This window comes from Salvelinus alpinus, chromosome 9 (genome assembly GCF_045679555.1).
Source record: "Salvelinus alpinus chromosome 9, SLU_Salpinus.1, whole genome shotgun sequence".
In the NCBI taxonomy this organism is placed as follows: domain Eukaryota; kingdom Metazoa; phylum Chordata; class Actinopteri; order Salmoniformes; family Salmonidae; genus Salvelinus; species Salvelinus alpinus.
In genome coordinates, this window is record NC_092094.1 from 33,537,188 (window position 1) to 33,551,219 (window position 14,032).

The 14,032-nt window shown below is 45.8% G+C and overlaps 1 protein-coding gene across 1 annotated transcript in view; it reads left to right on the plus strand.

The window, feature by feature from the left end:
- Positions 1-14,032, plus strand: part of rasgrf1 (Ras protein specific guanine nucleotide releasing factor 1) — a 34,240-nt gene that overhangs the window by 12,809 nt on the left and 7,399 nt on the right. The window contains exons 15-19 of the mRNA XM_071416799.1: positions 294-664; positions 828-947; positions 12,681-12,857; positions 13,030-13,136; positions 13,227-13,339. Of these exons, the coding sequence (XP_071272900.1) occupies positions 294-664; positions 828-947; positions 12,681-12,857; positions 13,030-13,136; positions 13,227-13,339 (888 nt within the window). The remainder of the gene's footprint in view (positions 1-293; positions 665-827; positions 948-12,680; positions 12,858-13,029; positions 13,137-13,226; positions 13,340-14,032) is intronic.

Below are 14,032 nucleotides of genomic sequence, written 5' to 3' on the forward strand. Positions count from 1 at the left end.
ATTGATTTATTTACATTTTAGTCATTTAGCAGACACTCTTATCAAGAGCGACTTACAGTAGTGAGTGCATACATTTTCATTCGTACTGGTCCCCCGTGGGAATCGAACCCATAAGCCTCGCGCTGCAAGTGCCATGCTCTACCAACTGAGCCACACTGGACTATCAATACAACACAAAAAGACATGGATAATTCTGATCTCCTTGTTATTTGCAACACACTGAAGTGCTAAAGTACAACGCTACAGTACATCCTTCTGACTACAATAAAATGTGTTGTTTTTTAATGATGCAGATCCCTGGAGTTGTTCTTCGCCAGCAGTCAGAACAATAAACTCCTATATGGGGAGCCTCCCAAATCCCCCAGGGCCAGCCGTAAGTTCTCCTCCCCCCCTCCCCTGGCCATCACCAAGACATCGTCCCCTAACCGCCGCCGTAAACTCTCCCTCAACATCCCCATCATCACTGGGGGCAAGGCTCTGGAACTGGCCGCCCTCAGCTGCTCCTCCAACGGCTATGCAAGCATGTACTCCTCCATGTCCCCCTTCAGCAAGACCACCCTGGACATCAATAAGCTTTATGTCACCAGCCCCATCACCAGTAAGATCCCTGACGAGGGAGAGGGCAAGACAGACAAGGCAGAGGAGACCATTGTGTCTAAACAAGGTAATCCAGCTAAGGGGCGGGTGGGGTGGGTGGGTTATGTCCTTATTGGTGCTTCTTAAAAGGAATATTGGGCTATTTATATGAATATAGCACAGGATTTGTATCATGACATGTGTCTAGAATGTGGTATGTACTGACCTGTTTTGCGCTTGGTGTACTGTAGATATTTCAGTTCCGGAGGAAAGTGACATTGACCAAAACCAGAGCGATGACGCAGACCCAGAAACGTCTCCTATCAAGTCGCCAACCACCCCCAAAAACATGAAATGCAAAAACTCTTCAGGTACATTGTGTTCCAGACTGCACAGTGGTGTCATTATCACTGTGCCATGATACCAGAGCACCTGGATCACATGCTGGCATGCCACCTGCGTCCTCCCCTCAGCCAAAATGCCATATTTATCAAGAACTCAAATATGCTCTCCTGTTTGACAAGGGAAACAGTCAGAATTAAGAAATCAAAGCACCCATTTTCATTGTTAATTTTATATGCATTTTCCCTATTTATGTTATATCCTCCATCTCTGTTTTTATTAGAAATAGTCAAACATGATAGAGAAAAAGTATTTTCTACGCCTATTCAATTGCCAATGTGCATACACTCAAAGAATGCTAAACTTTGTGTTCAATGAACTCCGCCACACATAAAATTCATGCAGACTGTAACTTCGTGGCGAGAATAAGAACATGCTGGGAAAGCCAGCACTAGGAATGAGTAGGTGTTGGGGATACTTGTGTCATAGCAACTACAGTATGAGTGTGTTTCCCAGCCTGCCGCCCCCGGTAACGAGGTTGTTTTAGTACAAAACAGTCAGTGAAGAAGGCTTTTGTTGTCTGTCCCAGCTCCAGGCACGTACACAGATCAAATCAAATAAAACATTTTATTTGTCACATGCGCCGAATACAACAAGTGTAGACCTTATGGTGAAATGCTTACTTACAAGCCCTTAACTAACAATGCAGAGTAGAAAAATATTTGCTAAATAAACGAAAGTTAAAAAAGTAACACAATAAAATAACAACGAGGCTATATATGGGGGGTACCGGTACCGAGTCAATGTGCCGGGGTATGGGTTAGTCGAAGTAATTGAGGTCATATGTACGTGTAGGTAGGGGTAAAGGGACTATGCATAGATAATAAATAGGGAATAGCAGCAGCGTAAAAAAGGGGGTCAATGCAAATAGTCCGGGTAGCCATTTGATGAACTGCTCAGCAGTCTTATGGCATGGGAGTAGAAGCTTTTAAGGAGCCTTTTGGTCCTAGACTTGGCGCTCCGGTACCGTTTGCCATGCGGTAGCAGAGAGAACAGTCTATGACTTGGGTGGCTGGAGTCTTGGACAATTTTTAGGGCCTTCCTCTGACAACGCCTGGTATAGAAGTCTTGGATGGCAGGAAGCTTAGCCACAGTGATGTACTGGGCCCTACGCACTACCCTCTGTAACGCCTGGCGGTCGGATGCCGAGCAGTTGCCATACCAGGCAGTGATGCAACCAGTAAGGATGCTCTCGATGGTGCAGCTGTAGAACCTTTTGAGGATCTGAGGACCCATGGCAAATATTTTCATTCTCCTGAGGGGGATTTAGGTGTTGTCGTGCCCTCTTTACGACTGTCTTGATGTGTTTGGACCATGATAGTTTGTTGGTGATGTGGACACCAAGGAACTTGAAGCCCTCAACCTGCTCGAAGCCCTCAATTTGAGGGAGAGGTTGTTGTTCTGGCACCACACTGACAGGTCTCTGACCTCCTCCCTATAGGCTGTCTCATCGTTGTTGGTGATCAGGCCTACCATCGTTGTGTTGTTGGCAAACTTAATGATGGTGTTGGAGTCGTGCTTGGCCACGCAGTCGTGGGTAAACAGGGAGTACTGGAGGGGACTAAGCATGCACCCCTGAGGGGGCCCCGTGTTGAGGATCAGCATGGCAGATGTGTTGTTGCCTACCCTCACCACCTGGGGGCAGCCTGTCAGGAAGTCCAGGATCCAGTTGCAGAGGGAGGTGTTTAGGCCCAGGGTCCTTAGCTTAGTGATGAGCTTTGAGGGCACTATGTTGATGAACGTATTATAGTCAATGAACAACATTCTCACGTAGGTGTTCCTTTTGTTCAGGTGGGAAAGGGCAGTGTGGAGTGCAATTCAGATTGTGTCATCTGTGGATCTGTTGGGGCGGTATGCGAATTGGAGTGGGTTAGGCTTTCTGGGATGATGGTGATGATGTGAGACATGACCAGCCTTTCAAAGCACTTCATGGCTACAAATCAAATCAAATCAAATTTTATACATTCACATATACATATGTGAATGCTATGGTTTGGTAGTCATTTAGGCAGGTTACCTTGGCGTGCTTGGGCACAGGGACTATGGTGGTCTGCTTGGAACATATAGGTATTATAGACTCGGTCAGGGAGAGGTTGAAAATGTCAGTGAAGACACTTTCCAGTTGGTCCGCACATACTCTGAGTACACATCCTGGTAATCCGTCAGGCCCTGCAGCCTTGTGAATGTTGACCTGTTTAAAGGTCTTACTCACATTGGCGAGAGAGAGATTGATCACACAGTCATCCGGAACAACTTGTGCTCTCATGCATACTTCAGTGTTGCTTGCCTCGAACCATGCATAGAAGTAATTTAGCTTGTCTGGTAGGCTTGTGTCACTGGGCAGCTCGCAGCTGGGCTTCCCTTTGTAATCCGTAAGAGTTTGCAAGCCCTGCCATATCCGACAAGCGTCAGAGCCGGTGTAGTAAGATTCAATTTTCGTCCTGTATTAACGCTTTGCCTGTTAGATGGTTCGTCAGAGGGCATAGTGAGATTTCTTATAAGCGTCCGGATTAGTGTCCCACTCCTTGAAAGCGGCAGCTCTAGCCTTTAGCTCAGTGCAGATGTTGCCTGTAATCCATGGCTTCTGGTACTTACGAACACTGTGGGGACGATGTCATCGATGTATTTATTGATGAAGCCGATTACTCATGTGGTATGAATCTCAGAACATATTCCAGTCTGTGCTAGCAAAACAGTGTTGTAGCTTAGTATCTGTGTCATCTGACCACTTCCGTATTGAGCGAGTCACTGGTACTTCCTGCTCTAGTTTTTGCTTGTAAGCAGGAATCAGGAGGATAGAGTTATGGTCAGATTTGCCAAATGGAGGGCGAGGGAGAGCTTTGTACAGGTCTCTGCGTGTGGAGTAAAGGTGGTCTAGAGTTTTTTTTCCTCTGGTTGCACATGTGACATGCTGATAGATATTAGGTAAAACGGATTTAAGTTTTCCTACATTAAAGTCCCCCGGCCACTAGGAGCGCCGTTTCGTGATGAGCATTTGCTTATTTGCTTATGGCCTTACACAGCTCGTTGAGTGCGGTCTTAGTGCCAGCATTGGTTTGTAGTGGGAAATAGACAGCTGCAAAAAAATATAGATAAACTCTCTCGTTAAAAAGTGAGGTCTACAGCTTATCATGAGGTACTCTACCTCAGGCGAGCAAAAACTTGAGGCTTCCTTAATTTTAGAGATCGCGCACCAGCTGTTATTGACAAATAGACACAAACCACCACCCCTCGTCTTACCGGAGGTAGCTGTTCTGTCTTGCCGATGCACGGAAAACCCAGCCAACTGTATATTATCCATGTCGTCGTTCAGCCATGACTCGGTGAAACATAAGATATTCGTTTTTAATGTCCCGTTGGTAGGATAGTCTCGAATGGAGCTCATCTAATTTATTTTCCAATGATTGCACGCTGGCCAATAGGACAGATGGTAGAGGCGGGTTATCCACTCGCTGACGAATTCTCAAGGCACCCAGATCTGCGGCCCCTGTATCAGGGTCTCCTCTTCATGTGAATGACGGGGATTTGGGCCTGTTCTGGGAGCCGCAGTAAATCCTTTGCATCTGACTCAAAAAAAAATATTGTTCACTTCAAGATGAGTAATCACTGTTCTGATATCCAGAAGCTCTTTTCGGTCATAAGACAGTGTCAGAAACATTATGTACAAAATAAGTTACAAACATGAAAAAACAAAAATAGCACAATTGGTATGGAGCCCATAAAACTTCAGCCATCCCCTCTGGTCTAAGGCTCTACCTGTGCAGAGCACATGCCCCTTCCATTCGCCAAAGTGCTTTTTTGGGGTTGTGGTACAATTCCCCCACAAAAGTTTTTGTATACCTTTGTTGTTCAGAACCCACTGCCCTCAAGTCGTCAGGTTTGCCACCACCCACCCCGTCCGTTGGTCGAGTCTTGAACCAGAATCTGTCTTTACAGGATATGTTGAATATGACAATTCTCTTTCAAGCCCAGGAAGCCATTCACCAACTTTTCCAGCTTAACTTTTTACGGCTGAGATTGGACTTGACAACAGCCAGTGAAAGTGCAGAGCGCCAATTTCAAACAACAGAAATCTCATAATTAAAATTCCTCAAACATACAAGTATTTTACACCATTTTAAAGATAAACTTGTTGTTAATTCCACCACAGTGTCCGATTTCAAAAAGGCTGTACGACGAAAGCACACCATCTGATTATGTTAGGTCAGTACCTAGTCACAGAAAAACACAGCCATTTTTCCAGCCAAAGAGAGGAGTCACAAAAAACTGAAATAGAGATACATGTCACGTTCGTCGTAACATTGAAGAGAGGACCAAGGCGCAGCGTGATACAAATACATTCTTCTAATTTATTATAACGTAACGAAGAATACTTAACAGACTTACAAAACAACAAATGAACGTGAAGCTATAATTTAAACAAGTGCAGACACAGGCAACTTACACATAGACAATCACCCACGAACTACCTAATGAATATGGCTGCCTAAATATGGTTCCCAATCAGAGACAACGATAGACAGCTGTCTCTAATTGAGAACCAATCTAGGCAACCATAGATATACATACACCTAGACTAGACACTGCCCCATAAACATACAAAACCCCTAGATAATACAAAACACATACATCCCCCATGTCACACCCTGACCTAACTAAAATAATAAAGAAAACAAAGATAACTAAGGCCAGGGCGTGACAATATAATTAATGACTAACCTTTGATGATCTTCATAGGACTTCATGTTACACAATACATGTATGTTTTGTTCGATAAAGTTCATATTTATATCCAAAAATCTCAGTTTACATTGGCGCGTTGTTCAGTAATGTTTTGCCTCCAAAACATCTGGTGATTTTGCAGAGAGCCACATCAATTTACAGAAATACTCATAATAAACATTGATAAAAGATACATGTGTTATACATGGAACTTTAGATAAACTTCTCAATGCAACCGCTGTGTCAGATTTCAAAAAAACTTTAGGGAAAAAGCACACCATTCAAATAATCTGAGTACGGCGCTCAGACACAAAAACAAGCCATACAGGTACCTGCCATGTTGTGGAGTCAACAGAAGTCAGAAATAGCATTATAAATATTCACTTACCTTTGATGATCTTCATCAGCATGCACTCCCAGGAATCCCAGTTCCACAATAAATGTTTGTTTTGTTCGATAAAGTCCATAATTTATGTCCAAATACCTCCTTTTTGTTCGCACGTTTAGTTCAAAAATCCAAATTCATGACGCGCAGGCCAGACAAAAAGTCAAAAAATGCCATTACAGTTCGTAAAAACATGTCAAACGATGTATAGAATCAATCTTTAGGATGTTTTTACACATAAATCTTCAATAATGTTTCAACCGGAGAATTCCTTTGTCTTTAGAAACGAAAAGGAACGCAGCTACCTCTCACGGGGGCGCGCCTTTCTGAGCTCATGGCACTCTGCCAGACACCTGGTTGAAACAGCTCTCATTCCCTCATCCTTCACAGTAGAAGCCTGAAACAAGGTTCTAAAGACTTGACATCTAGTGGAAGCCTTAGGAAGTGCAATATGACCCCATAGACACTGTATATTGGATAGGCAAATCTACAAACCTCCTATTTCCCACTTCCTGGTTGGATTTTTTCTCAGGTTTTTACCTGCCATATGAGTTCTGTTATACTCAGACATCATTCAAACAGTTTTAGAAACTTCAGAGTGTTTTGTATCCAAATCTACTAATAATATGCATATCTTAGCTTCTGGGCCTGAGTAACAGGCAGTTTACGCTTATTCATCCAAGCTACTCAATACTGCCCCCAGCCATAAGAAGTTAATGTCAAATTACAGTCGGTACTTACCAAAGAATGTAGTTTCACTGAGCAACTATTGCTGCTATCCTGGCACGTACTTGAAAAAAAAAAAAAAACTTGAAATCACAGGCAACCGAAAAATTGCCTTGTCTGGAAATGTAGATTAAGTGCTCTACCCTGCACCGTAGATGCTGCTGCCCTAGGTCCATAGTCATTGAACACTGATGTTTACATACGGTTTCACCCACGTCATATGTACAGTGAAGAACGAAAAAAAATACATTTCCAAAGATTTTACCGACTTACAGTTAAGGAAATCAGTCAATTGAAATGGTCTCACGATCTCACAGGTGAAGAAGCCGGATGCTGAGGTCCTGTTCTGGTGTCATTATTTATTTCAGCTCATGAAACACTTCACATGTTGCGTTTATATTTTTGTTCAGTATATACACACACACAGTAGTCTAGCCAAGGCTCAGCCTATATAACTACTGCAGTACACCTTTGCTATTAATATACTGTCCATACTAGCTAGACACACCATCATATACATATTCCGGACTGAGACATTGCTCGTTCTGATATTTCATTATTGTAACATATACGCAGGGAGTCACAAGCAGTTGCCGAACATTTAAAAATGAACATTAAGAAAATACAAAAACAGGAGAAGCGTACTGAACGTAACCAAAACTGCCCAAAGACTATATGAAGGGAGAGTAATCAGGGTGGTGATGAAGTCCATGTGTGCAATGTAGGTTGCCAGGACCGGTGGTTAGTAGACTGGCAACGTCGACCGCCAGAGGGAGCAGGTGACAGTACCCCTGAGAGCACTCCTCAGGACCATACCCCTCCCAGTCCACCAAGTACTGAAGCCGACCCCCACAACGTCAGGAGTCCAGAAGGGACCTAACAGCATAGGCGGGGGTCCACTCGATGTACAGGGGAGGGGTGTTGCTGTGAATGGCATCAGCCAGGAACCACCAGCCTGAGGGAAACATGAAAGGAGGGTGAGATCTGGTAGTTGGTGGGGAGTTCTAAACGATAGGTTACCTCATTGACCCTACGAAGGACCTTGAAGGGCCCCACAAACTGGAGTCTCAGCTTCCACCAGGGCAGGTAGAGCGGGAAGTTCCTGGTTGAGAGCAAGACGCGATCACCAGGATGGAACACGGGAGCCTCACTGGTCCTGATGCCGGAACCACTCGTCCACTGAAGGGGCCTCTGTCTGGCTTGGAGTCCACAGAGCCAGGGTCGGCTGACATCCCAGGACGCACTGGAAGGGAGTCAGCCCGGTGGAGGAGTGACGAAGTGAGTTCTGAGCATATTCCACCCAGGGAAGTAACCGGACCCACTCCACCTGCCGGTCCTGGCAGTGTCTCCTTAGGAACCTCCCTAGCTCCTTGTTGGTCTTCTCCACCTGCCCGTTAGACTGAGGCCGATACCCAGATGCGAGGCTGACTGCGCCCCCCCAGCTTCTCCATAAAGGCTTTCCAGACCCGCGACATGAATTGGAGACCAAGGTCGGAAATGATGTCCTCTGGAAAGTCAGTGCCGGAAAACCTGCTGGACTAGTGCCTCGGTGACCTGGAGAGTGGTAGGTAGACCAGAGAGGGATAAAACAGGATTTCGAGAATCTGTCAACAACCAGAATAGTGGTAAAACCCATCAGAAAGAGAGAGATACATTACAAAGTCTATGGACAGATGTGACCAAGGCTGCTGAAGCACAGGAAGGTGAAGTAGTTTCCCTGCTGGAGCGTGCTGGGAACATTTAAATTGAGTATGACTTAACATAGTGGGTGACGTCCTGCACCAAAGTGGGTCACCAGTATTTATTGGAAAGGGATTAGATGGTGTGGGTGATATCTGGCTGCCCATAGGCGAGGGATGTGTGCCAGGATTAACAGCCAATCTCTCACCAACGTGGGGACGTAGATTCCCTCTGGAGGGCATGTAGCAGGAGCGGGCTCCCTCTCCAGAGCCTGGCAGATATTCACATCTACGTCCCAAAACACAGGGCCAACGAAACGGGGGGGCCGATTGATGGGTTGGAGGACACTCACAGGGCCCTCCACCGATGTGGAATCACAGGGTGCGGGAAAGCAGGTGCTCTGGTGATTGTCATCTTTGACCAGGAGATGGTGGGGTTATGAAGTTGGAGCCACAGGATGACTTCGTGTACGGGTGCAGTGATGAGGAAGGGAAGGCTTTCCTGGTGCTTGGGTCCCACGGTGAGGGTGAGTGGTGCTGTGACGTGCGTAATTATGCCGGATCCCAATGGTTGCATATCCAGGACTTAGAAAGGAAAGGCGAGTGGGTATGAAGTTAAGTTCAGGGAGGAGGCGAGGGCCTGGTCGATAAAGTTCCCCACGGCACCGGAGTCCACTAGAGCTGTAGAAACAACCCTTAAAGGACAGCCAGCAAAATGGGAACCAGAAAGGGTTTGGCGGAGAATGATAATTGAATACTCACACCTACCCTGGGAGACAGAATGTCACAGGGCTGTTCTAGTGGACCCCAGGCTGGAAAGCGCCGGACACCACTGATGCCCCTCTTAGCCGCAACAGGAACAGAGCATCAGCTGTCTCCGGCGTCGCCGCTCTGCTGCGGAGATGTGTGGCCCCTACCTCCATGGGTTCAGGCTCTACCTCAGGACAGCCAAAGGCGGGAGGTGAGTGGCGAACTGGACACCGGCACTCCCAAAGAAGGTTATCCAGACAGATGGCCAACGCGATGAGCGCATCCAAGGAGGTTGTCACCCCGACATGCCATCTCCATCTGGAGCTCGTCACACAGTCCACTGCAGAAAAGGGTGCCAGCTCATTCCAGCCGCTGGAGACTGCCACAGTCCGAAAGGTGAGGGAGTACTCTGCAGTGGTCTGGGCACCTTGCATGGGGTTGAACAAGTCACTCACCGCTCTCTGGAGGATGGTTGAAGACCACCATGAACTTATCATAGGAACCCAGCTCCTACTCTTCCCTCTCCCAGACGGCCGGAGCCCACACCCGTCCGGTCAGCAGGGAAATGACCATGGCAACCTTAGACCTCATGTGGTGGGGATCCCATCTGATAAGCAAAATACAGGGAGCACTGGAGTAGGACGCCACGGCATTTCTATGGAGTACGGTCATACTTCTCCAGAAGGGACAGTCAGGCGTCGCTGACCATTGTGACAACCTGTGGTAGGAGGCCCTCCGTTAGAGATGGAGAACCTCGCTAATGGTCTCGAAGCGATGGAGAACACAGAGGACCTCCTTCATGGTCGTACCCAGTAGAGCCAGCTGGTCATGGTGTTGGTGGAGTAGATGACCCTGTTCTTCAACAGGCAGGAAGATGTTTTAATCTTCTGCAGTTTCCATCATTTCTGAGGCAGTATACTGTCACGCATACACAGTGAGTCATGTGCAGAAAGTTATACATACAAGGATGAGCATGACCAAAACCAATACTGCCTGATGACTGTGGCTTACTGAAGGCTGTATGAAGGGAGAGTAATCAGGGTGGTGATGAAGACCAGGTGTGCTTAGCAGGTGTGTGCAATGATGGTTGCCAGGACCAGAGGTTAGTAAACCGGCAACGTTGAGCACCAGGGGAAGGGAGCAGGAGTAGGCATGACAATTGTTTGGTATTACTGCACTGTTGGAGCGAGAAACATAAGCATCTGTAAAACATGTGTACAAGTCCAATAAAATGTGATATAGGGTATGTTTTTACAGTTATTGTATATTTCAGTTATTGATATTTTCTTTATTTAGTGTATTTTAATTCCATTACTAATATTGCAGGAGGTGCAGAAGACGTGAATGCGCACTTGCTCAAACAGGCATTTTTTTGGGTTGCATGTAACTTTTTATTTAGACTTTTTTTGGGGAGTACATACCATCCGGAACGGCAGTAATGACTATAGTGGCTCAGTGAATCTCCATTCTTTGGTAAGTACCGAATGTATGACATTATTAAGCTTGAAAAGCTGGTAAATGGCTAATTGACTGGCTACTTCCTGGGCTTAAATGAGAATGCCATATTCAACGTCTCCTTTGTAAACACAGATTCTGGTTCAGTAGCATCTGTTGATATGCCCTGTATGTAGCTCACGCACATCCGGTTGCGCCTTTTTCCCCAGTCTGCCCTGTACTGAGATTGCTTCTTACGAAAAAAGATTGCAGTTTAACTGTAGTACAATGCATTATAACTGCACTTATTCTGCAATTACTGCGTCCAAAATATCACAGTTGACTGCAGTTACTGCAGTTTTAAAACGGCAATATTATTTTGTAAGAGGTGCTGGGTATCCAAATATGCATAGCTTGAGAGATTCGGTCACCGATTTGAGTGTGTGTAGCTAGCTACCTAGTTTAAATATCAACAGTACTGCCACAGCAGCATTACATTTGATTAACACTTGATAACACTTGATTTAGACTACATCATAAGCAATATTTGGTCTGGTTGGCTGATACGGGCAGCAGAGGTAAATCACAATCAGTAAAAGATATCGAGCTATTTACATTAATCATCAACATCAATGAACAGCTGATAGCCCACCCTCTTCCATATGTCAATTATGTCTTTAGGAGGCACTGTAACTCAATAGTGTGCAATTGCAGCCTGCAATTTGGGGCGTTCCTGCATGTGGGCTTTCGGAGCGTTCCTACATGCGCCCCCCCTGGAAGCATCCCATTTGTTCTTTCATGAGCCCCGCCCCTCGTGCACCCTGTTGGTTCCTGCAGAAATCAAGCTCCCGCCTGCTGAACACCTGCCCTCACCGTCGTTAACAGAACTGCGGAAAACAGTACCTGACAGGCAGGGGCAAAGGACACTGTCTACCGGTGTACGGATAGCTAGCTACCATTGTCGCCCCCGGCCCTTCTGTGGGGTTTATCGCGGATGGCATCCGTTATCGTGCATTAATGCCACCTGCTGTACTGGAGCACCCCGCCTACCACACAAAGAAATGGATCAATAGAACTATAAAGAGGGGTTCCTGCAGATGCAGGAATGCCCACATGCAGGAACAACCCAAGTTGCGTGCCGCAATTGCACCCTTCTCCTGTAACTAGCTTGCTTACAATTTGTGATGAGTGAGTGTGTTGTTGCAGAAATAAATAGGCCTATACCCTATTTTTTTAATGTTCGCTACAGAGCACCTGCCCCTTGCAGGTCTGTGCACGGCCCTGCCCAACTCTTAGGACAGAATGTGTACCAAGTCAAAGGTGAACAGAAACCTGACATAATTTACATTAACAGTACTCAGATCAGGTTTATATTACTCTCACCATAAAGCTCAACTGATTTGATTTGTTCATTAATCGCACAGTAATGTCGGTATATTGTCAGTCAGTGTGCAGACAGTGTGATGAGAAACCAGTCAATTTCTCCATTATGCTGATATTGGTGGCTATATTTAGCTACACCCATCTTGAATATCAAAGCCTCATGTAAGGTCTCTATGCTCTACTGGGATAGAATGTGGTGCTCTTGGGTTGCTGCCCTCTACTGTAAACAAAAGAAATGAACAAATCTGTCCTGTTACACAATATGAATTACACAGCCAAACTAGATCATGTGTTTTGGGGTAAGATCCATTAAGTTGCTAAGCGTTGTCAACAACCTCTTAAATCTCAGCGAGCAGGTTATAGTCTATTTCCCTCCGGTTCCTATTGAAGTAGTAGTGAGAGACCAATTAAGAGCATTTGATGCAGCTGACACTTTAATGGATAATTTTTGTGGCTGTCCTAGTGCAGTCATAATGTCAGCAATTCTGTTTTATGGTCTCTCCATTTTATACCTACATTACTTTATTGTAAAGGTATCACACTGCATCAATCAAGTTCACTAAAATGAATCTCATGGCATTTTACGGCCAGTATAACTGTCTCCATATTGTATCTCCCTGTAGAATTCTCCCTGTTTTCCTACAATAATGGCACGGTGATGTCATCGTGCCGCCCTGAGATGGACAACAACAATCGCAGTGCCCTCTCTGCAGCCTCCGCCTTCGCCATCGCCACGGCAGGAGCCAATGAGGGCACGCCCACCAAGGAGAAGTACCGCCGCATGTCCCTGGCTAGCACAGGTACACAGCGTATTAAACATCAGTTTTGTCCACAATGGAACAATTTGCGTACACCACATTTTCAAAAGCATGAGATCTTCAATGTCATTTTTGTTCTCAAGAAAAAAAAAATCTATTTAATTAAAAATGTAGGTGTGATATTTACATGGCATATTTGATCCATTTTCCCCAGGGTTCCCAACAGACCAGAGGAATGGGGACAAAGAGTTTGTCATCCGAAGGGCTGCAACCAACAGAGTCCTGAATGTTCTGAGGCACTGGGTGTCAAAACACTCTCAGGTAAGTCTTCCAGATACATAGTCATTACTTCTAAGGTCAAATAGTGTCCAATCAGTTAACTCTTATGTGTGTGTTTGTGTTGACCTCAAGGACTTTGAGAGTAACACTGAGCTGAAGCTGAAGGTGATAGCCTTCCTGGAGGAAGTGATGCATGACCCGGAGCTGCTGACCCAGGAAAGGAAAGCAGCCGCCAACATCATCAGGTACCTACCGGCACTACCGCCGCCTCAGCTTATGAGGCGAAATCTGGACCCTTACAAATCAGTCGGGCTAGACAGTCTGGACCCTCTCTTTCTAAAATTATCTGCCGAAATTGTTGCAACCCCTATTACTAGCCTGTTCAACCTCTCTTTCTTATCGTCTGAGATTCCCATGGATTGGAAAGCTGCCGAGTTCATCCCCCTCTTTAAAGGGGGAGACACTCTAGACCCAAACTGCTACAGACCTATATCTATTTTACCCTACCTTTTCTAAGGTCTTTGAAAGCCAAGTTAACAAACAGATTACCGACCATTTCGAATCTCACCGTACCTTCTCCGCTATGCAATCTGGTTTCAGAGCTGGTCATGAGTGCACCTAAGCCACGCTCAAGGTCCGAAACGATATCATAAACGCCATCGATAAGAGACATTACTGTGCAGCCGTATTCATCGACCTGGCTAAGGCTTTCGACTCTGTCAATCACAACATTCTTATTGGCAGACTCAACAGCCTGGGTTTCACAAATGATTGCCTCGCTTGGTTCACCAACTACTTGTCCAATAGAGTTCAGTATGTCAAATCGGAGGGCCTGTTGTCCGGACCTCTGGCAGTCTCTATGGGGGTGCCACAGGGTTCAATTCTTGGGCTGACTCTCTTCTCTGTATACATCAATGATGTCGCTCTCGCTGCTGGTG